Source organism: Doryrhamphus excisus, linkage group LG16 (genome assembly GCF_037039965.1).
Source record: "Doryrhamphus excisus strain RoL-2023G ecotype Guam linkage group LG16, RoL_Dexc_Guam_v1.1, whole genome shotgun sequence".
Lineage (NCBI taxonomy): Eukaryota > Metazoa > Chordata > Actinopteri > Syngnathiformes > Syngnathidae > Doryrhamphus > Doryrhamphus excisus.
In genome coordinates this window covers 13651762-13673926 of record NC_136372.1, presented here as the reverse complement: position 1 = coordinate 13673926, position 22165 = coordinate 13651762, and the positions used below count along the sequence as shown (strand labels likewise).

Here is a 22165-nt window from a genome sequence, read left to right as displayed (position 1 = left end):
CGTTTATTGCAGCACAAATGAATGTAAAGAACTAATACACAGTATTAAATATACCAACTGCATAAATTGATTAAATTCAGCTATGCGTAAATACAGTATGGTTAGTAATGGTATACAAGCGACTACTACGCTGTGTGAATAAAGTTGTAGCATTTTGAAGCGGAAGCTGTCGTAAAGCAGCAGTTTGTTTGTCGTGAAGCAACCGGTTGCCATCGCGACCGAAACAAAAATGGCGGCCACAGCGTCCACAGAGGAGCATGTTTCCTCTCAAGTTTTGCGAGGACTCGCCCGACATTTAAACTGTCTCAGCGAAGACAACAAGTCGACGAGAAAGAGAGCTTTGGAGTCTATCAAGAAAGAAACGGTGGATAAAAAACTCTCCGGTGTCGTCCTCCAAGATCTTTTCTCTGCCCTGCTCAAGCCACTACTAAAATGTCTCTCAGATCCAATGGAAAGATGCAGAGAAATTGCTATTATGTTGATAAGTGAGTTTATGCGCTATGTTCCTGAACCGCAACAGTCGTTGCCTTATCTCATGCCGTGTATGGCACAGCGGTTCGGGGAGAAAGAGATCCTGGAGCCGGCTGAGGAGCTTCGGTTGTCGGCTATGGAGATGTTGACTTTGACGGTGGAGGTGTGCGGGAAGCAGTTAGCACCATATCTGAATGAGATGATCAACATACTACAGAGAACCATTGTGGATCCGTTCCCAGATGTGAAAAGAGAAAGCTGCAAATGTACTGTCAGCTTTGCCAAGTGTGTGCCAGGTTGGTAGTTGTACTTCCGGTATGTAATGCTCCTTGTACAGTAGTCACGTGAGGAATATGTCAAATAGGAGCACATCAGCTGTCCAATTTCTTATTTCACTTTACCATGCAAATGAAATTATTTTAACACTCACCTAATTATTTGTTGTGATTTGTTTTCCAGAACACTTCCACATGCAAGCTGAGAGTCTGGTCAAGCCGCTCATGCAGACAATTTCTCACCAACACTCCAAGGTACGGGTGTCGGTCATCGAAGCCACCGGGGCGGTCATTCAGCACGGCACCGGGAAAAATGTGGACGACGTCCTGTCTCACCTGGCTCAGAGACTGTTTGACGACTCGCCTCAGGTTCTGTTTCAACGAATGCTCTCATTGCTACTTGAATAATGCTAAACTCTATTGCTTTAGTGCACAGTACTCTTCATCTATTTTGTTTTTATTATGGCACAGGTGAGAAAAGCTGTGACCGTCATCGTTGGTGACTGGCTGCTCAATTTGAGGGACAGATACTCTTATTTCCACAAGTTAATTCCACTCCTGCTGAGTAATATCACTGACGAGATTCCTGAAATAAGGTAAACACATTTGCCTTGTGTAATGGTAATGGTAATATTTCATTTGAACATGCATCAGATTACAATTGAATGCATCACATAATCAGTTCACAGTTCCACATGTCCAAAAGGAGTAGGAAGAAGCAAAGCTTATTAAATCCTACCCCTCCATCTGGTACTTTTACAATCAGTAACTGTTACATTTGTTCACTTCCTGCTTTCCTAATATAGTTTTTTTGTTTTAATTTTTATTTTTGTCACATACTGAAGTATGAGGTTATATGACCATACAATGACATAATGTATATATGTACATAATATATATAGCACATCATGACTGGTGAGTGACAAATAAGGAGGCACGCTTTCATAAATCATAATGCAACATTCTACATTCAGAATGAGTATTCCTTGGAATAGTGTCGCAGATGCCCTCACATGTGTTTTCTTTCTTGTCAAGTGTAAAAAGAAGTGAACCAATGTAAAAAGAACAAAGAAAAAGTCATACTTTTGGAAGGGAGCTCTCGTGAGCTATGCTGATAAGCTGATGGTTGACGGGACCTCGATGGCACTGTTGGAAAAAGCCAAAGAAAAAGCAAAACATGCTTTTACCATCACTCGCTAAATGTACTGCAAAAAAGGCCAGTAAGGGTAATTCATAATGCCGCCTACAGAGAACATACTAACTCCTTATTTCTAAAATCACAAATACTTGCTGATATAGTTCATCTTCAAACAGCTAAAATAATGCATAAGGCTAAAAATAACCAATTACCTAAAATGTCATCCAATACTTCTCTACAAGAGAGGAGAAATATGATCTCAGGGAAGAAGTACATTTGAAACACTTATATGCTAGGACTACGTTAAAAAAGCCATAGCATTTCAGTATGTGGAATCAAACTATGGAATGGATTGAGTAAGACCCTCAAACAATGCACAACGATGAGCCAATTCAAGAAACAATACAAGCAGTTGATGTTTGCTAAATACAAGGATGAAGAGTCTTGAACCAGTCATGATGTGCTATACATATCACTATATTGACACTTACTATGGTACCCATTATGTCATTGGATGGTCATATCACCTCGTACTTTGGTACGTGACAAAAAAAATAATAATACAATAATTAATAATAAAAATAATAATAAAATAAAATAAATAATAAAATAAAATCAATAAAAAATAATAAAATTAAGTTAAAAAAATTTAATAAAATTAAAATAAATTAAAATTATATTAGGAAAGCAGGAAGTGAACAAATGTAACAGTTACTGATTGAAAAAGTACCAGATGGAGGGGTAGGATTTAATAAGCTTTGCTTCTTCCTACTCCTTTTGGACATGTGGAACTGTGAACTGATTATGGGATGCACTCAATTTTAATCTGATGCATGTTCAAATGAAATAAAACCATTACCATTACCATGCTCAAAGCTTGAACAGCATCTTGTCCTGCATGACAGCAATTCATGCTTTAAGTTTTACGTGACTTTGGAGGCTTATTTTCCCCAAATTATGGACAAATTCCGGATTAACTTGATTATTTTTTTACTTGATGCTACATGTGCATGATGTATTTTACTCGGCTAAGTTAGCAGTATTAGTTTGGAGAAAAATATGCTACATCTCTAGTTGCAACTGAGAAGTATACAGTACAGTATAATCACAAGGGCGACGTCAGTCTCGGTTCTGACTCAGATTTCTCCTGCAGTCTTCTGGCAGCTGATTTATGGCGGCAGGTTGGCGCCCAGTGGGAGAAGGAGAATGAGGATGACCTCAAGGACAAGATGGACTTTCTCCTCACTCCTCCTCCCTTTTACCCGTCAGGAGGTAGGTAGCTGGTTCCCCAGTCGCAGAGAATGTATTTAAATCATGTAATCCACCTGTGGCACACTCGTACGTTCCTATGCTTAAGTTAACCTTACCGTTGCAGCTTTAAATCACATTTATTTACAGCCGTCTAAGGTAATAACGCAGAGTAAAAATGATGAGGTTTTATGTGCGAGCAGTTGGCTTGGACATAAACGTGTACGCCCCCCACTCCCTCCCCCCGGAGCGTGAAAAAGAACATGGTCATTACAGCTTGCCAGGTTAAATATATGCGTGTGTGTGTGTGAGCTTAGCCTGTGCAAATACTGCCACAAATACAAGCTCTGCCTGGGGACAGGAAAGGAAAGGCTCTCCTCTCGTGTTTTTGGTCTTTTTCTTCCTTGCCATCATAAATCTGCAGGGCCTCCCAGTGTGCAGAGGTCGCTGTTCGACACAGACGGGCAACCACAAAAGGGCTTGTTTTGTCTTGCCCCCATGTGTACTCCTCTGATTTATCCCTGTTTTTCTTCAGTCCGCTCTTCCCCTCCCTCAGTGTTGGACCCAATAAGAGACAGAAAATAAAACGTTGTTCTAATAAAATATTAAATGAGTACAAATGAAAATATGATTTCATCTGGCGTAATGATAATCAGTTTCACACTCACCTACAAAGAATACCAGGTAACTTAGGTGTAAAGTGTTAATTGGGGTGTAGGGGCCATCGTATCAAATAATAATAATAATACAGTATATAACAACACTTTATATTTATCTTTATGGAAAGATTAGAAGTAGTCAAATAATTTTGAATAAGGACCTCACAGCTAGGAGACCAGGGTTCGATTCCACCCTCGGCCATCTCTGTGTGGAGTTTGCATGTTCTCCCCGTGCATGCGTGGGTTTTCTCCGGGTACTCCGGTTTCCTCCCACATTCCAAAAACATGCTAGGTTAATTGGCCACTCCAAATTGTCCATAGGTATGAATGTGAGTGTGAATGGTTGTTTGTCTATATGTGCACCTCTGCTGTGCTTTTTATGGACTGTAGTCACTAAGTACCAGTCAGTATTTGTGGGTACATGTCTGACCCTCCACCCCCACAGTGGAGCGTCCAGGTTTGGGCTGCAGAGAGTTGGTGATAAGGAACCTCTTGCGACTTATTCCCGCCGTGACCCACGACCTGACTGACTGGCTGGTTCCCACCCGGATCAGAACCTCCCAGTTGCTGTCGGTGCTGCTGCTCCATGCTGAGGACCACAGCACCCAACACCTCCAGCCTCTCCTAGCCCTCCTCTACCGGGCTTGCACCGACTCTGAAAGGGATGTGGTCAATAATGTGAGTCTTGACCGGATTCGGTACGTATTTAGTGAATGATTCGGTTCTTCATCAAGACTTCCTGTTGTCTCTCTACTAGTGCCTGGCTGCTGCAAAACTGTTGGGCACCTTCGTCCCACCTGAGGTCTTCCTCACACTGCTCCTGGATCACGTGACCGCCCCATCCTCTTCATCCTACCCTTGGTCCGCCCTCATGGTGCTGTGTGCAGTGCTGGGAGGATGCCCCAAAGCTCTCCTAAGACCACATCTGCATCGCATTGCCAACACACTGGTCCAGCCTGACGTCTGCCAGGAATATCAGCAGGTCAGCATGCGGGCCGTTTGGCTCTACTTGTGGTTTACCTTGTTTTGTTATTCACCTGAGAGCACTTCCATGGAGCTCACACGGCCAGAACAAGCATTTCATTGTCCGGGTGTAGAGCATCAAGCAGAAGTCCAGCTTGTTAAGCTGCCTCATACACCAGCTGTTTAAATTCAGGTTGTATTTGGTGATTTTGGCAGGGTCATAGAAGGTCATTGTCAGCTTGGCCCAGTGGATTTGAGCGCTCTTATTTTTGGCAGTGGCACCGGGGGAACCGGTACTGTACATTTCTTGCCTTCCTCTCTCGTAAACATGTTTTGTGATAAGACGCTTCATCTTTAAAGGCAGCCTCGCTTCAAAAGTGGATCTTTCAATAGCACCTCTGTTCACGGCGAGTTCAGCGGGTTTGCTGTTGAGGAAATCTGTAGCAAAAAAAAAAAAAAAAAGCTGACCTGGCAAAATCGACTTGACCGGCCACATGTTTGTCAGATCTAATATTTCAAGTCTGTGATCATCATGTTTGTGCTCACATGGAAAATCTGCTTCCCAAAACTTACATGTTCCATTTCTTTAACTCTGGAGTGGGGAAAAAAAAAGAAGATAAGGCTGCCTTTGTTGTTTGTCTTAAAATAACACGCTTCCAGTGGAAAAAGACCATCAAACCTGGAACAGACTTCTCAACTTCCTTTCCATTTGGAGCAAATAGTTTTCCCTTTTTTGTGATCCTGACTAACTCACCTCTCCAAGTGAGACCTGTAGGAATGTCTCCCCGAGATAGCAAATCACAAAATCCATGGTTGCTCCGACCTCTTCCTGTGTGTAACGCAGTACACAGTCTTTATGTTTTTCTTTCCTTTATAGTCCTGTATATGTCGCCTTTTATTCTACACTACTGCTTAGCATTAAACGTCCAAGCCCGCCGCACCGACCTGGTCAAGGCCGATGATAAATGAGGCACAGCGCTTGACCCGTTTCTGTCCTCCCACGTCGCTTTTGTTGGAGGTCAAGCAGAGGGAGAATGAACAGGACAGGATGGTCACAGATGGAGGCAGACCTCTGTTTCCTCTCCTCTCGGCTTGGATGCCCATCCGTCTCCTCTTGGCTTGTGTTGCCGTATGGAAGAGCACCTGCAAAGCGGCTCAGGAAGGAGGGAATTGACCCACTTAACTTTTGCAATAACACAATATGAGAGGAGTCCTGCATGCTCTGTAGCGGTCCATCCAAAAATACTTGTTGATCTTGGTGATCCCAAGATCTGGCGCATGTTAAAACATGACGAGACCTCTCATTCAATAGTAGACTTAATTCAATAGTTCATTGCATCCTTTTTATATAACTTGTTTCAAAGAGAGATATGACTGGCACAGTCACAAAAATGAAGTATAAATAGTCTTCAAAGTGAACAGAGGAAGGGAAAATGATGAAAAAGATGGCCGCAGACATACGATTCTTCTGCACAATTTAACCTCACCGACTCTTTCATGTGCCATGTTTTCTTTTCTTTAGTTCCGCGAAAGGGTTTCCTTTTGCCTTGTGAAAATAATCTCGGTCAGTTGAATTCGCCGTTAAGGGTTTGAGGTCAAATGAAAGGCGAGTCTGTGTTGCGTTTGCTTTTCATTCGCATATGGTTTTCCTTTTTAAAGGGACACTCCACCGAGGATTAACAGCCCCTCACCCCGGCCACCGGTGACAGTCATTTTGTTGTGTGTTGCCGCGGTGACAGGAGTGGAAGCGAATGTTTAGGTATACTAAACGTACTGCAAAGTAGCAGATTAACAGGACCGCAGGGGGAAAAAAATGTCTGTTTCATTTCAATATCACAATACAGAGTTGTGCAAAACATTCATAAATCAGCCACATGCCAACATTTGTCACGGATGACAGCTGCATACGACTCTGAATGATGCATAACGATAGCTCGAACCTGCATGGGTGTTTATTTTCCTGTCGCCATAGCAACATGAGTGGCTGCGAGTAGGGGGGTGGGCTCCCAAGTCGAGGCATCCTAGGTTTCTGCGACGGCTGGAGTCGCGTGTGTAATTGATGTATCCAGTGGTGACCAGATGCACACAGTCTGTAATGAGGCCCCTGCAGGAGCCCGTCCAGGCCAATGAAACCAGGTGTAGCTCCCTTGGCTCCAGGTGTCCAACTAGTTATTACCCCAAACCGATTTTTCCGCTCTCTTTCGCTCTCCCTGCATTTCTAATGGTTGTTTTCTGCCTCCGTAGTATAACATGCATGTTGGAATGTGTGAAAGATCACTGTTGGTCTGCATGTTCACTGTTCTGTATTGTTTGATTGAATGAGACACAAATATTGGAACATTTCTCTATTTTTGCTCTGGACTTAAAAGGCGTATATGAGGCCAGAAAGCAACATTGAAGCTTTTATTTTCAGGTAAACACATCTGGATCAGATTCACAGCTTAGAAGATAGCACCTTTTTCTTTGTACCTCATTTTTTATGCCGCTGTTCAGAGCGGCCCTTTTTCGCAGGGAAAAGTCAACGGAAATTCTTTTCTTCTAGCTGTGAAATAATGCTAAGAGTCTCAAGTAATGTGTACAATTTGATAGGAGAAAAATTTGCTCCAAACAATTGCAATGCCAACACTGCCGAGAGCGATCAGCCCACCAGCCAAGGCTCAGCAAGGTCCCAGTGATCAGGAAACTTCCTGTTAACTGTTTGATGGTGCATTGGTCGTCATGTGTTGGCGTGTTGTCTTGCTCAAGCGTGCCACAATAGCAGTGAAAGTCATGTTGCCGGGTACAGTTTCATTGTTTAAGGTTTCAAAAGAAGGTTCCCACACATTTTTTATTCATCGTTTCGGTCCGTTTGACCTTCATCAGACATATTAAATCGCATCTCTGCCCTACACACATATATATATATATGTCCCCGATGGGTGCAGTCAACCAATCCGAGTACTTAGGGGGCGACCTGTTTTGATGTATATCACCTGTCGAAGGGCAACAACATAACATAACATATAATTTGATTTATATTATTATATGTAAAAAAATGTATTTTTTTAATAAAATTTAATTTATTTTATTATATGTTTAAAAAAGTTCATTGATATTTTTAACATATAATGTAATTTATATTATTATATGTAAATATATATATTTTTCAATATAATTTAATTTATATTATATGTTCAAAACATTATTTTACAATTTAATTTATATTATATGTAAAAAAATATTTTTAATATAATTTAATTTATATTATTATGTTTGAAAAAAATTCATAGATTTTTTAAACACATAATTTAATTTATATTATTATATGTAATATATATATATTTTTTTAATATAATTTTATTTATATCTATTATTTATATTATATATTAATATATATTATTGATATATAGTATATTATATTATCAAAACAGGTCGCCCCCTAAGTCCTCGGATTGGTTGACTGCACCCATTGGGGACATATATATGAATATATGTGTGTAGGGCAGAGATGTGATTTAATATGTCTGATGAAGGTCAAACCGAAACGTTGCCTGAATAAACTGATGAATGAGAGCGACACAGTGTGCGGGAACCTTCTTTTGAACACCTTGTTGACTATGCCTGCTTCCTACGCACTTGTGACTCTTCAGGTGTGCAGGAGACTCTGCATTCATTGTTTAAGGTTTAAAAAAAAAAGGAATTTGAAAATTTCCAGTGGTCCGGATTAAGACGCTTGAAGGGCCTAATGTGGCCCGCAAGCCACAATTTGCCCACCCCCTGCCCAAAACATTAGGTAAATGACAGTCAGTGATGATTAGACTGTAGTACTTCTATTTTGGTGTCTTATTATGATGTTTAGGGCAGCACGGCAGTAGAGTGGTTAGCGCGCAGACCTCATAGCTAGTAGACCAGGGTTCAATTCCACCCTCGGCCATCTCTGTGTGGAGTTTGCATGTTCTCCCCGTGCATGCGTGGGTTTTCTCCGTGTACTCCGGTTTCCTCCCACATTCCAAAAACATGCTAGGTTAATAAGCGACTCCAAATTGTCCATAGGTATGAATATGAGTGTGAATGGTTGTTTGTCTATATGTGCCCTGTGATTGGCTGGCCACCAGTCCAGGGTGTACAGAAGACAGCTGGGATAGGCTCCAGCAACCCCCGCGACCCTCCTGAGGAAAAAGCGGTTGAAAATGAATGAATGAATTATGATGTTTAAAAGTAAAAAAAAACTAGCATTGTTCTTTGTAAATTCTCTTCCATTGATTCTCATGGGATCATACCGGTGTGCCAGTTTTATATTTCATTTCCAGCTGCTCAGCATCTCTACTTAACTTGTTTTTCCTGCAGACACGTGCCAGTGATTGCTCCTGCAAATTGCCAAGGTCAACAAGTGTACCTCTCACCATCTCCTCATCACAACACTTGCACAGTCACCACCGTTTAGCCCTAATGACAGACTAGAAGTAAACAACCATCAAGGTGGAAAGGCGGCGTTCCCCAGCGATAACATGGGAATTAAAGTTGAGCGGCAGGATTTTGAAACAAACATGACATGGCATGGAGATGGACAGATGGATAGATGGATAGATGGATGGCTGCCTTCTCAGTATTACACAACATTACCTCCTCCTCTCACTTTTTTTTTTCTCCCACCAGGTTGTGTACTTGGAGCAATTGCTGGCCTGCGTGGATGTACTGCTGCGTCAGTGTGATTCCGACTGCGGTTCGGTCAGCCTACAGCTGCTGCAGGTGCTGGTCACCGTCCAGAGCCTCGCCGCTGAGCCTCGCATCAGCGAGAAGGTGAGAAAATAAACCCGTGCGTTTCATTAGAAAGCAGGTTTTATGATGCAAGGCAGCTATGTCAGGAATGCCCAGCTTCAAAGTGGGCATGACAAACAGTATAATTACCCACTTAGCCAACGGGGTGCTGAAATTGCACCTTTGGAATGGAACTTTTAAATTCAGTCTTAGGTGAAAGGAGGTGGGTGAAAGACGAGGCGGACAAACAGAAGGCAAAAAAAAAAAAAAAAAAAAACAATTCGGGAAAGAGTGTGTTTCTTAGCAGGTGTGTGTCATCCCGTCTGGTCTCCTCGAGTCATAAGAATTCATGTGTTCACTCTCAAGAGGCAGACAGGAACTGTGACAAATGAAGTCAACGGAATCTGAGGTCAGTCTGCAGGGATTTACCGTGCAGACACCACATAATCCACCAGCACGTGTTTACATCAGTCTGCATGTTCGGATGGCGACGTGGCGTAAAACAGAGCGACATGAATGGATTATGAATAATAGGAAAGCATTGGTGGGTCCAAAGGAAAAGAAAAAGACATTTCCCAGAAAAATAGGGCAAAGTTTCCCATCAGTGGACAGCTCAGGGGTTTGTCTCCATCCCTCTTCATCCCTGAGGGACTATGGCGGGACTGATGTGCCTTAAAGGTCTACTAATTATTTACTTCCTGTCTTTTTTTCCTTAGATCACTAGCGTGTGTGTGTTTGGGTCGGTTTCCTTCGCTTTATGTGACATCCTGTGTGCGTGTCACGCCTGTTTCTAAGTGGGTTTTATGTGTAGGATGACCTTGCCATGTCTGATGTGTTGTTTTTCCCATGGATTTACATTAAGGCTGTAAACAGGGTTTTTTAAATAATACATCATAATTAATCACCATTTGTACCTTTTTCTTTACTTTAATGCTATTTTTGATAGCCTTAATTTACATATCAGGAAAAACAAGCACACTGGATTAGAAGTCTATTTGAGAGCAGGCCTTCACATGTAAAAATGCCTGGGTGACGGTGGGTCGAGACCCAAATTATTGTAAAATTGCGCATCCCTAACACTGGCTACAGTTTCAGCCGTAACCCACGGAAAGTTAAAATTCAACTCTGAAAATGTGATGTATTGACATAGCACATTTATAGCATTTTACAACAACAACACACATGAGCACAAGTCTTATTTATGTCTTATTTCCTCTTATAATATCTACTGTAGTGGGTAATAGGAGTGTAAATGTGACTATAGGGGTGTTATTTCATGTCAAGAAGTCTCTAATGATGTTGAAAATTGTATTTTGAAGTTTTCTATGCTCTCACTTCAATGGTCTTTATGGAACCAAGTAGCCGCCATGACCAAGGACTATGAGTTTACTGGTATAGGGGTGTTATTTCATGTCAAGAGGTCTCTAATGATGTTGAAAATTGAATTTAGAAGTTTTCTGTGCTCTCACTTTAATGGTCGTTCTGCAACCAAGTAGCCGCCATGACCAAGGACCATGAGTTTACTGCTATAGGGGTGTTATTTCATGTCAAGAGGTCTCTAATGATGTTGAAAATTGTATTTAGAAGTTTTCTATGCTCTCACTTTAACGGTCATCATGGTCGGGTCTGCAACCAAGTAGCCGCCATGACCAAGGACCATGAGTTTACTGCTTTAGGGTTGTTATTTCATGTCAAGAAGTCTCTAATGATGTTGAAAATTGTATATAGAAGTTTTCTATGCTCTCACTTTAACGGTCATCATGGTCCGTTCTGCAACCAAGTAGCCGCCATGACCAAGGACTATGAGTTTACTGCTATAGGGGTGTTATTTCATGTCAAGAAGTCTCTAATTATGTTGAAAATTGTATTTAGAAGTTTTCTATGCTCTCACTTCAATGGTCATCATGGTCGGATCTGCAACCAAGTAGCTGTCATCACCAAGGACCATAAGTTTACTGCTCTAGGGGTGTTATTTCATGACAAGAAGTCTCTAATGATGTTGAAAATTGTGCTGTCATCACCAAGAACCATAATTTTAAGGTTTTAAAGGCATTTGTGTTTTTTCTTAATCAATAATTTATCTCAAATTCAAGCTTTTCCCAGCACCCTTGAGAACTCTACACTTAAATAAATCTCTTGCTCTGTTTGTTCTTTCTCTATTTCTACATGATGTAATGCACAAATTGCAATGTCACTTGTCATGTTAGTCTTTTCAGCCCTTTCATGTGTTTCCCTCAGGCCCTGGAGAGTGTACAGAGCTTATGCAAGGTCCAGGGTCTGGGCTCTGTGACAGAGCTCTACAGGCAGCACATGGGCCAGCTGCTGGACTGGCTGTCTGCCTCTGTGAACACCTGGTCCAGTTACACCCCACACAGACTGCAAATGCACATCATCGTGGTGCAATCAGGTGAGAACGTTGTCTGATGGTCATTTCCAGAAGCACAGTGGAGAAAACGTAGAATCCTGTTAATGTTTTATTAAGCATGACTTCACTGGGTGCCCTTTTCCCCGAAACAAGTTGAGACACAAGCCCCTTACATCATGTTTTAAACATTTAGCTGTTCGCACATGATCCATCATGGAGGCAGCGCATCAAACCCTGCAGCTGTCAAAGCAACAGAACACATTCTCTCATTTGAAAGAAAAACACGGCCTTCCTTGCATCCGCGGGAGGAGATTTATAGCGGTATACAAGCGTGAGACGAATGCCTGTCAGTCATCCTGGAAGAAATCTTCAAGGTTACACAATCAGAAGGCTGTCATTAGCACCACTTGGCTTATTGACATTTTCCCTCAGTCCAGCTTGCCAGTGCGTTTCAGCGGGGCTTAAATGACTGTGTGTGTGTTGGGGGGGTTAAGTAGCGCTGACCGCCGCCCCCTTCTATGGCGCCGAGACCTTCGCTTTAGCTCCCTCTATGCCATCTAATCCTCCCATCATCAGCACCTCCTTGTGCCACACTTTCATCTGCATCTCCTCCCTCCTTTCCCCCTCTCTTTCTAATTGAGCAGGCAGCTGGGTGCCCCAGTTAATCCCCATGCAAACACACACACACACACCACTAACCAACCAGTCCACTCGCACTGGGATCCCAACACGGGTCAGGACATCAAACGACCCAACCGCCGCCTGCTCTTGACCTTCCCCCTGGATCAAGGCCACTTTGAAAGCCTATTGTGTGTGTGTGTGTGACTTTTCATTTGTGCATTTGAATGCTGCACTAAGCCCTCCAGGATTCATAGCCAGGATGTCTTTTTGAGGCTAAAACAGTGTGTGTTTGATGTGCACGTTTTCGGGGCAGTCTGTGGAACAATTGGTTGGAAGCAGACTCAGATCTTTGTGCTTGCTCATCAGCTCTTCCTGCAACTCATCTGTTTGTCGGAGACAAGAGCCTCTTATATCCTTCAAGTGTGCTCAGCTGGAAGGACACCGGTCGCTTTTTGGTAAATGTTTTATTTCCCCCCTTTGGCCCGGGACTTGGCTCCTTCCTCAACAGTTTATGATAGCCGTGTTTCCACTAAGCCTACGGTACTCACCAGGGAGGGATGGTCATTCCCGCATTCATTCATTCATTAATTTTCTACCGCTCATCCTCAAGAGGGTCGCAGGGGGTGCTGGAGCCTATCCCAGCGGTCTTTGGGAGAGAGGCGGGGTACACCCTGGACTGGTGGCCAGCCAATCACAGGGCACATATAGACAAACAACCATTCACACTCACATTCATACCTATGGACAATTTGGAGTCGCTAATTAACCTAGCATGTTTTTGGAATGTGGGAGGAAACCGGAGTACCCGGAGAAAACTGAACCCTTGTCTGAAATATTTCTGGCCACCTTATGGTGTAATTTGTAATATGAGGTTTCCAGCTCATATTTTCATCTATTGTGATCCGCAGAAATTTATTTTTTTATTTAAATTAAATTTTTAATTTTTTTCATAATTGATTATAAAATTTTATAATTTTTTTCAAAAAATAAATGATCTCTGTTTTGAGGTTGACTGAGCATTATTATTAGTCAAAACATACTGAAAGACAAGTTATATGTAGCATTGTGGTCACTAGTTATGAGTCACCCTGCATGGAGTCTGGCGACTAAGCCAGCAGAGCCTGGCCGACATGTCACAGCTGAGATCATGTGGAAAAAAAGGTTTTCCTCTCATTCTGTGTGGAAGTGGTAAGAATTTGGTTGTTGTTTTTGTCCTTTCCTGCTCGTTTTGAAACATTTTCAGTTTAGAATAAGAGAATAAGGAATTGAAGAGACTAACCCGTTGGCGTGATAGTTTGCTTTACTAGCGTCGGTCGTCTTCTATATCCCTCCAGCGATCTCGTATCCTTTGCACTGCGACGTAAACAAAGAATGACCTGTACCGTTCCGACCTTGATTCAAACGTTCCTGTCTGCCGTTTCTCCTCTTGTCAAACGCCCACCCATTGAACCCACTCAGGATATCCGCCGTCTCTTCTCTCGCTTGTGCTATTGAACATGGCACCTGCGCTTATCAGGCATGACACACACATGTAAGGGCTAAATATAGCAGTGTAAACATGGCGTGTGTGTGTGGGCAATGGTGCAACTGGGAATACATGTTGTGTGAGAGTCTCACTTTTCCTGTAATGGACACTTGTTTGGAAACACTGTGTGACACAAGGACCTTTTTATGTCTCATTTCCTCAGTGTGTGTGTGTGTGTGTGTGTGTGTCACCGTCTCAGCGCTCCATTGATGTCTCAATAACCTTCAGTCAATGCACCACAAAATATCCTGTGAGTGTTTTTGGCCTTGTCTTGTTCGCCAAAGGGCATTCAAGAGCTTGCAAACTTGAGAAGATGCAGTAATGAAAATGAGGAAGGTTTTTCCAGCATAGAACAAAGAAGCTGTTTTCATACGGGAGGACACACAATGTGTCGTTTGTTGCAAGAGAAACGCACAAAGCAGGTGAAGAGCTCATGTGGGAAAATGTCCGTAAGAAATATGATTATATGACGCCAAGCCTGCGGAGATCTTTACAAGGATCTTCTATACGATGATGGTGAAATGGAAATCCTTTATTGAGGTATAGTGATGATAGATAAGTAACTTTACAGGCTGGATACATTAAAGGTCAACAAGAGTGTGTGTTTGTGCGTGTTATAGGTCCTGCTATTGGAGAGTTTGTGAGCCAGTTGATGCCATTGCTGCACTCCTGCCTCCAGCCAGACAGAGACCAGGAAATGAGGATGAGCATCTTCACCATGCTGGCAAAGCTGCTGCTGGACGGAGGCAACACGCTGGATTCCCAGGGGTTAGAGATCTCACACACACACACACACACACACTGAGTCATGGAAACAGCCCATAATAGACCATTTCTCATGTTTTATGTACATCAAACTTATATGCTTTGACACGTTGGATCCTCCTCTGTACCCATTCAACCTATTGGAGAGTACAATGTTGAAACTTAGCATCAACTTACCTACGTGGTTGTACGAAGTTTTAAAGAGACGGTTCCTTTGGCACGGCTTCCCTCGGTTCCCAAGTAGCTCCTCAGGTTTTCTGTTGTCTTTAATTAATTTCTTACCAAATGATGTGTATTGTGGGCTGCACGGCGGACGAGTGGTTAGCGCACAGACCTCACAGCTGGGGTTCAATTCCACTCTCGGCCATCTCTGTGTGGAGTTTGCATGTGTGGGTTTTCTCCGGGTACTCCGGTTTCCTCCCACATTCCAAAAACATGCTAGGTTAATTGCCGACTCCAAATTGTCCATAGTTATGAATGTGAGTGTGAATGGTTGTTTGTCTATATGTGCCCTGTGATTTGGCTGGCGACCAGTCCAGGGTGTACCTCGCCTCTTGAATGAATGAATGAATGAATGATGTGTATTGTGTAAAATGAATTATTCGTTCATCCATTCATTTTCTACCACTTATCCTCATGAGAGTTGCAAGGGGGCTGGAGCCTATCCCAGCTGTCTTTGGGCGAGATGCGCAAGCCAATCACAGGGCACATATAGACAAACAACCATTCACACTCACATTCATACCTATGGACAATTTGGAGTCGCCAATTAACCTAGCATGTTTTAGGAATGTGCACACATGCATGGGGAGAACATGCAAACTCCACACATAGATGGCCGAGGGTGGAATCGAACTCTAGTCTCCTCACTGTGTGGCCTGCGCCCTAACCACTCATCCATCGGGAAGCCCTAAAATTAATTACTAATGTAAAAAACCAATATATTGCCAAAAGTGTATGAAATGTTGCCAGATTTAGCAGCAACATTGCAACATTGGTGCTGTATGTGTTTAACCCCGCCCCTCCCCTGCTCAGTGCGGACGCTAAGATGCCGCCGCACATCTTGACCAATGACATTCGCCTTTAGGGAACAAAAAAAAATCAGCTCCCAATGACGCGAGCCAGCTTCTGTCATTCATTTCAAAGAGCCGTCTCGATTTGTTCACAACGCATACTTACGAAGTAGACAACCGAAAGCCGAACTTGACAAGCTTATGGAAATAGCTGAAGTGTGAAATGAATCAAGTGAATCTGTTTTAGGGTGGAACTGGTTTTGGGGGTTTTTAGGTGCTGGAGGAAGTGCATAGCATGTCATATCCAAAACCTCTACCAGTGTGCCATCACTTTGTAATACAAGACTGTATTTTCTTCCTTCTATTGTTATTGTGGAAGGTTATCATAAATAACTGGAGGGAGCAGCATCACATGAATAGCAATACGTACATTATATGACACCTACATAGCTATTTTGAATACTTCTCTGTATTTATTATTACGCCCCCCCCCCTCCAAAAGTTTGGGAACACCTGCAGGGACTTTATATGAGGCATTGTTAATGGGCGAAAATAAGTGATTGCAATAATTATATGACTCATTTGTTGTGCATGTACCGGTGCGTTTGTGAGTGTGCCCTCAAAGTATGAAAAAGCAACATAACAGCGATGAGATAATTGGCAAATATTGGCAAATATGCCCAAGAACATTAGTACAGCATATGAATCGTTCCTAGAAAGTACTGGTTCTTTAGGTTTGAGGTACCACTGTGTTTTTTCCGCTCTTTATCACTCTGTCACACTTCTTTGAAGTTTTGAACTCCCACGGTCGCTTGGGGTTGTTTTTGCCCGAGAGTATATTTTTAGACTTCACATCACATGCAAACTGCAAGTGAAGACTCCGCCCACTAGCCATCAGAATTGGAAAGGTGCAACCACAGCGTATTTCCATGAAGTCACTTTGGCTTCTTTAGGATGCGTGGAGTTGAACGTCTGACTTGGAGGAGGACACACGCTCTCCCTCAGCGGTCGTTTACCGAAGTAGGAGATGAAGGAGGCAGGACGTGATGGGGATGTCTTGACCTCCCCCCCCCCCCCTCTTCGAGGGGCTTCTGTTTATGGCTTCTTCCCCTCTGGATCTACTTTTCAGCCCTCCAGGGTCCCGCCGAGCCCCTCAGCTGTGCAGCCTTCATCCCAGGCTCACGGCACTAATCTGAGGGAATGCCTGAGGCCACCGCAAAGGGTTCCAGCTTTTCGCAGCAACAGCTGCTGCTGTCAATCCCAAAGACAAACTGCGCTTATGGAGTTGTCCTGGAGACATGTCAGTAACTTTTAAAGCCGTAGCCAAAAGCTCTGTTAAGATTTGTGGGGCTTTCCACTCCTTAACTTGAAGGATAGATGGTCGCATCAAGTCGCATGAACCTGTCCGGGCGAAAATGTCATATTCTTCAGGACTTTTCAAAGTTATGGAGAAATATACAGGAATGAAGTAGGATGGCCAAATTAAAAAAATTAACCAATCTAACTAAATCTTTATTAGAATAATTATTCATTCATTCATTTTCTACCGCTTATCCTCACGAGGGTCGCGGGGGGGGGTGCTGGAGCCTATCCCAGCTGTCTTTGGGCGAGAGGCGGGGTACACCCTGGACTGGTGGCCAGCCAATCACAGGGCACATATAGACAAACAACCATTCACACTCACGTTCATACCTATGGATTAGAATAATTATTCATTCATTCATTTTCTACCGCTTTTTCCTCACGAGGGTCACGGGGGTGCTGGAGCCTATCCCAGCTGCTCTTGGGCGAGAGGCGGGGTACACCCTGGACTGGTGGCCAGCCAATCACAGGGCACATACTATAGACAAACAACCATTCACACTCACATTCATACCTATGGATTAGAATAATTGGTTAGTTACAATATATTAGTTAATTATAATATTGATAAAGGCACTCACCAAAAATATTGACATTTTCCACACAGTCATTATCAACCCTGCATGAGCATACCATTGTTGTTTTGATTCTGAAAAACATGTGCCATGTATTTATTTGTTCCTTTTTGCGTTTGAACAGATCACAGCAGCACAATATTTTTAACCGTGGCATTTTGAACCTTCGTGAAACGGGGGCTACAAGATGCATGCACATCCTCCCATGCATGATTTAAAGACCCTCACATCTCCCGAGATGAATCCATCCCATCAGTGTGCACACACACTTTATGGCAGAGGACAATAATAGTCCTGGAGCAATCTCTGTCGGCTTTGTACTTTTGCCAAAATGACATAATGACATCTCTGCTGCAGAACAGACACACACAGACACACACGCGGTTGTTTCATGTGGATTTGTGCCTTTTGTGGATTGAATAAAGCCAGCCATCATAAGTAGAAGGTGGCGGATGGAAAGTACATGGCAGTTTTCAAGGAAGTGTAACCAAAGCTAAGTAAAGACTTTGACATATGAAGGTGTGATAAAGTAAATGATTTGTCTGTTCACACCATCCTTAAAGAAATGATATGACTGCTTCAACAGCGTGCATGAAAGCAGGCTGCATTCATGGCACTCTGTCTCCCTCTAGTGGCCGTTCAACGCTACAGTACAGCATAGAAGTGGATAACGAGTGTGTGAGAATGTGTGTGAACGCCTTAGCCAGCGTGGAAAATTGATGCAGAAGAAAAGAATAGAGGATAAACACATGTTGTCTCTTGGAGCAAATGTGGGAAAAAGGAAGGAGTGTGGCATTCCCAGCCGTGATTTACGAGCAAGTCCCCTAAAATATCTTTCTCTGGACAGGGAAGTCATCAACATGTCAAAATTCATTATTACACACTAAGACCGCCACACTTTACGCTTCCAATTTCACGGCTCGTTGTGGTTTTCTAAAAATAGAATATGTAAGTCATGCATGGTATTTTAACACAAATGGAGAGGTAGATAAAGCTGGAATCAAACATTTGTTTTAATGGCCGACTCGGCGCTTCATTGAATGGGGTGATAATTGTGAGCATCTTCTTCCAGGCTCTTCCGGGACCAATCGGCGAAGTTCCTGACTGACGTCCTGCTTCCTAACCTGGTGTGGCGAGCGGGCCGGTGTGCCGCCGCCCTGCGGACCGCGGCCCTCAGCTGCCTCCTGGCACTCCTGCACGGAGGCGCCATCGCACCACAGCAGGTACACACACACACACACACACACACACACACACACAGACAGAGTGCCTCTATTGGTTTTTTCCTTACCTCCGTCGCCTCCCCTTGTTGGGGTTGAGTTGCTTTTCTTTGATGTATGAGCTCCTTCAGATAAGCTCTGTGTTCTGGATAATGACTTCAACTACAAGTAGCTTCAGTCCAAATCTGTCATCCAATCAGCCGCCATCTTTTATGTCCTTGTCTCACAAAGTACGGGCAGCAGGTGTGCACGGAGGGAGGGGGGGCGAGCGGCTTCACATACCTTTTTGTCCTGCCCAGGAACAATGGTCCCACTGTTCCTGGGCTCTTGTTCTGTCTTCGCACCTGTCCCCCCCCCGCCATTCCCCCCCGTCTTAGCATACATACTGTACACGCACATCTGGCTGCCCTGGCGTGTGCAGCGTGACCAAAGCGTCTTGCACGCCTCGTCTGCTTCTCAGGCAAACAGCTGGGTGTCGGGGTGGGTGGCGGGGGGTTAACGGTTAACGAAACCTGATCACGTCTCGTGACAATCCACTTTGGATCAAGTCAAATAATAGCAACCGCTATTTTATTCTTAACAGCTGCAGTCATTACCGGCATCTGTAAAGCTGACATAGTTACCGCTTATCCTCACGAGGGTGGCGGGGATGCTGGAGCCTATCCCAGCTGTCTTCAGGCGTGAGGCGGGGTACACCCTGGACTGGTGGCCAGCCAATCACAGGGCACATATAGACAAACAACCATTCACACTCACATTCATACCTATGGACAATTTGGAGTCGCTAATTAACCTAGCATGTTTTTGGAATGTGGGAGGAAACATTCCTTAACATTCATTAAACTTTCAGACTGTTTTAGTGTAGTAAATACATCTGCATCCTATACTTTTCATGATGTGTGTCTTTATTTGAGGAGCCCAGAGAGGGGCTAACGTCATTGCAGCACCCTACTGAATGCGTTGCTCAGATGCAAAACAGTATGGGAATACTTTTAAGGAGTTTTTTATGTTCATATTGGTACATGTTTGTATATTTGAGTGTGAAGTTGCTGTATGATGACTTAAGTGACTGTTATATTGTTATATACAATATTTTTATGCACTATACTGTTATATACTAATCACAGGGCACATATAGACAAACAACCATTCACACTCACATTCATACCTATGGACAATTTGGAGTCGCCAATTAACCTAGCATGTTTTTGGAATGTGGGAGGAAACCGGAGTACCCGGAGAAAACCCATGCATGCACGGGAAGAACATGCAAACTCCACACAGAGATGGCCGAGGGTGGAATCGAACTCTAGTCTCCTAGCTGTGTGGCCTGCGCCCTAACCACTCAATCACAGTGCAGCCCTAAAATAAGTTGTTTGCCGAAAATAAAACGCATGCAATTCTATCAAAATCAAATAAACACCTCACCTCCAATAAAGGCCTGCTACTCTCTGCAGTTATGCATTGCATTGACTTTATCATGATGTGTTCCCAAGAGCACCGAACATGGGCAAAAATATCTCATCTCCCTCGCTCACCTCGCACTAATCAAAGATCGTCTATATGACAAAACATGGCCGCTTGCCTCCTTTCTAATGCTCCAGAACACACCCATATGACTGGCTTTTGACCCAGGATGATTAGTGGTTAGCGTGTAGGGTTCAATTCCACCCTCGACCATCTCTGTGTGGAGTTTGCATGTTCTCCCCGTGCATGCGTGGGTTTTCTCCGGGTACTCCGGTTTCCTCCCACATTCCAAAAACATGCTAGGTTAATTGGCGACTCCAAATTGTCCATAGGTATGAATGTGAGTGTGAATGGTTGTTTGTCTATATGTGCCCTGTGATTGGCTGGCCACCAGTCCAGGATGTATCTCGCCCGAAGACAGCTGGGATAGGCTCCAGCACCCCCAGCGACCCTCGTGAGGATACGGGTAGAAAATGAATGAATGAATGAATGAATAATTATCTGTGTATATATATATATATATATATATATGTGTGTATATTTATTTTGTTTGAGTTATTTTAGTTCACCTTATCTGTATAACTTGTTTTTACTCGTGTGAAACACCTTGGGCGCCACAGGGATGTACAAATAAACTTTGATTTGATTTGAAGAACCTCCAGCAAAGCTCTAGTCAAAGATCTTCTATATGACAGAAGCACTGTATTGAAGGATGTACTTAAAAAAACACTAGTCAAAGATCCTTTATATACCAGATGCTGCAAAACAAGTGGTATTTTCATGTTTTGCATGTGCAGCTGCTCTCAGTGGAGGACAAGCTGTGTCCTCAGATGCTATCAGCCCTGGATGAGGAATCTCAGATGGGCAGACTTCTGGCCTGCCGCTCCCTGTCCACCATGCTCAGACTAGTAGGATCTAGTCTACATCAGGATGTCCTCAACAAGATCTACCCTGGTAACACTCAAAATATATTAGGTGACGATGTCAGACTTCTGAGTGTTTCTTTTGTGACTAACAGAGGTGCTGAAGCGTCTGGACGACAGCAGCGAGGAGGTGCGGCGCGAGGCTTTGAAGGTTCTCGCTCTCTGGTTGTCCATCCTGGGAGGAAACTACAACCCTGAGTTCTGCAGCCCACATCTGCTGTTCCTCTTCCAGCAGCTCCTCCTGCATCTGGATGACCCTGACAGCTCTGTGCAGGACCAAGTCCTTGGTAAGATGGCCAGTTCCATTATGATATTTCATTTTAAAGCAATCTATGTATATGAAATTAACCATATAAACTGCTATTGTTTCTGTCATTGCTGCTGTGGCCCACCAGAGGGCGCACATTTGCACAGTGTAACACAATAACTTGCATTCTCTTTTTAAATTATCATAATTAACAACCTGTGTTTTTTTAATTTTGCAGAGGTTTTGAAGGAAGGCAGCTCGGTCCATCCCGAGCTCCTAAAAAAGGAAGTGGGGGCTGTGAGAGACAAACATCGCACTCCGCAATATTGTGACCAATTGCTGCAGCACATCAGCTCCATGAATGCACACAATACTGACGACTCTTCTCAGTGACGCTTTGTTTGTCTCCCACTGCACACTTTTATGCTAAGCTACAGCATATTGTTACTTTTGGTACAAATTTGGTACAAATATTAATTATGTTTTTCCACTGGTCATTGCTTTTTTTATAGCAATCAAAGCCTTATTAAATTAACCATGGTTCTTTATTGGGCTTCCTTATTGTGTCAATCCTGATGATATAGGTGTGAA

The 22165-nt window shown here is 43.3% G+C and overlaps 1 protein-coding gene across 1 annotated transcript; it reads left to right on the top strand.

Annotated features, from left to right (window-relative positions):
* The first annotated feature begins 207 nt into the window (after nucleotides 1–207).
* Nucleotides 208–22064, top strand: dnaaf5 (dynein axonemal assembly factor 5). The gene is made up of 13 exons (XM_058048353.2): nucleotides 208–767; nucleotides 931–1115; nucleotides 1218–1342; nucleotides 3038–3156; nucleotides 4237–4469; nucleotides 4549–4773; nucleotides 9390–9533; nucleotides 11730–11898; nucleotides 14623–14770; nucleotides 18790–18940; nucleotides 21202–21358; nucleotides 21423–21614; nucleotides 21813–22064. The coding sequence occupies exons 1-13, from the start codon at nucleotides 230–232 to the stop codon at nucleotides 21965–21967; spliced, it is 2541 nt and encodes an 846-aa protein (XP_057904336.2). The 5' UTR covers nucleotides 208–229; the 3' UTR covers nucleotides 21968–22064.
* The last annotated feature ends 101 nt before the right edge of the window (nucleotides 22065–22165 follow it).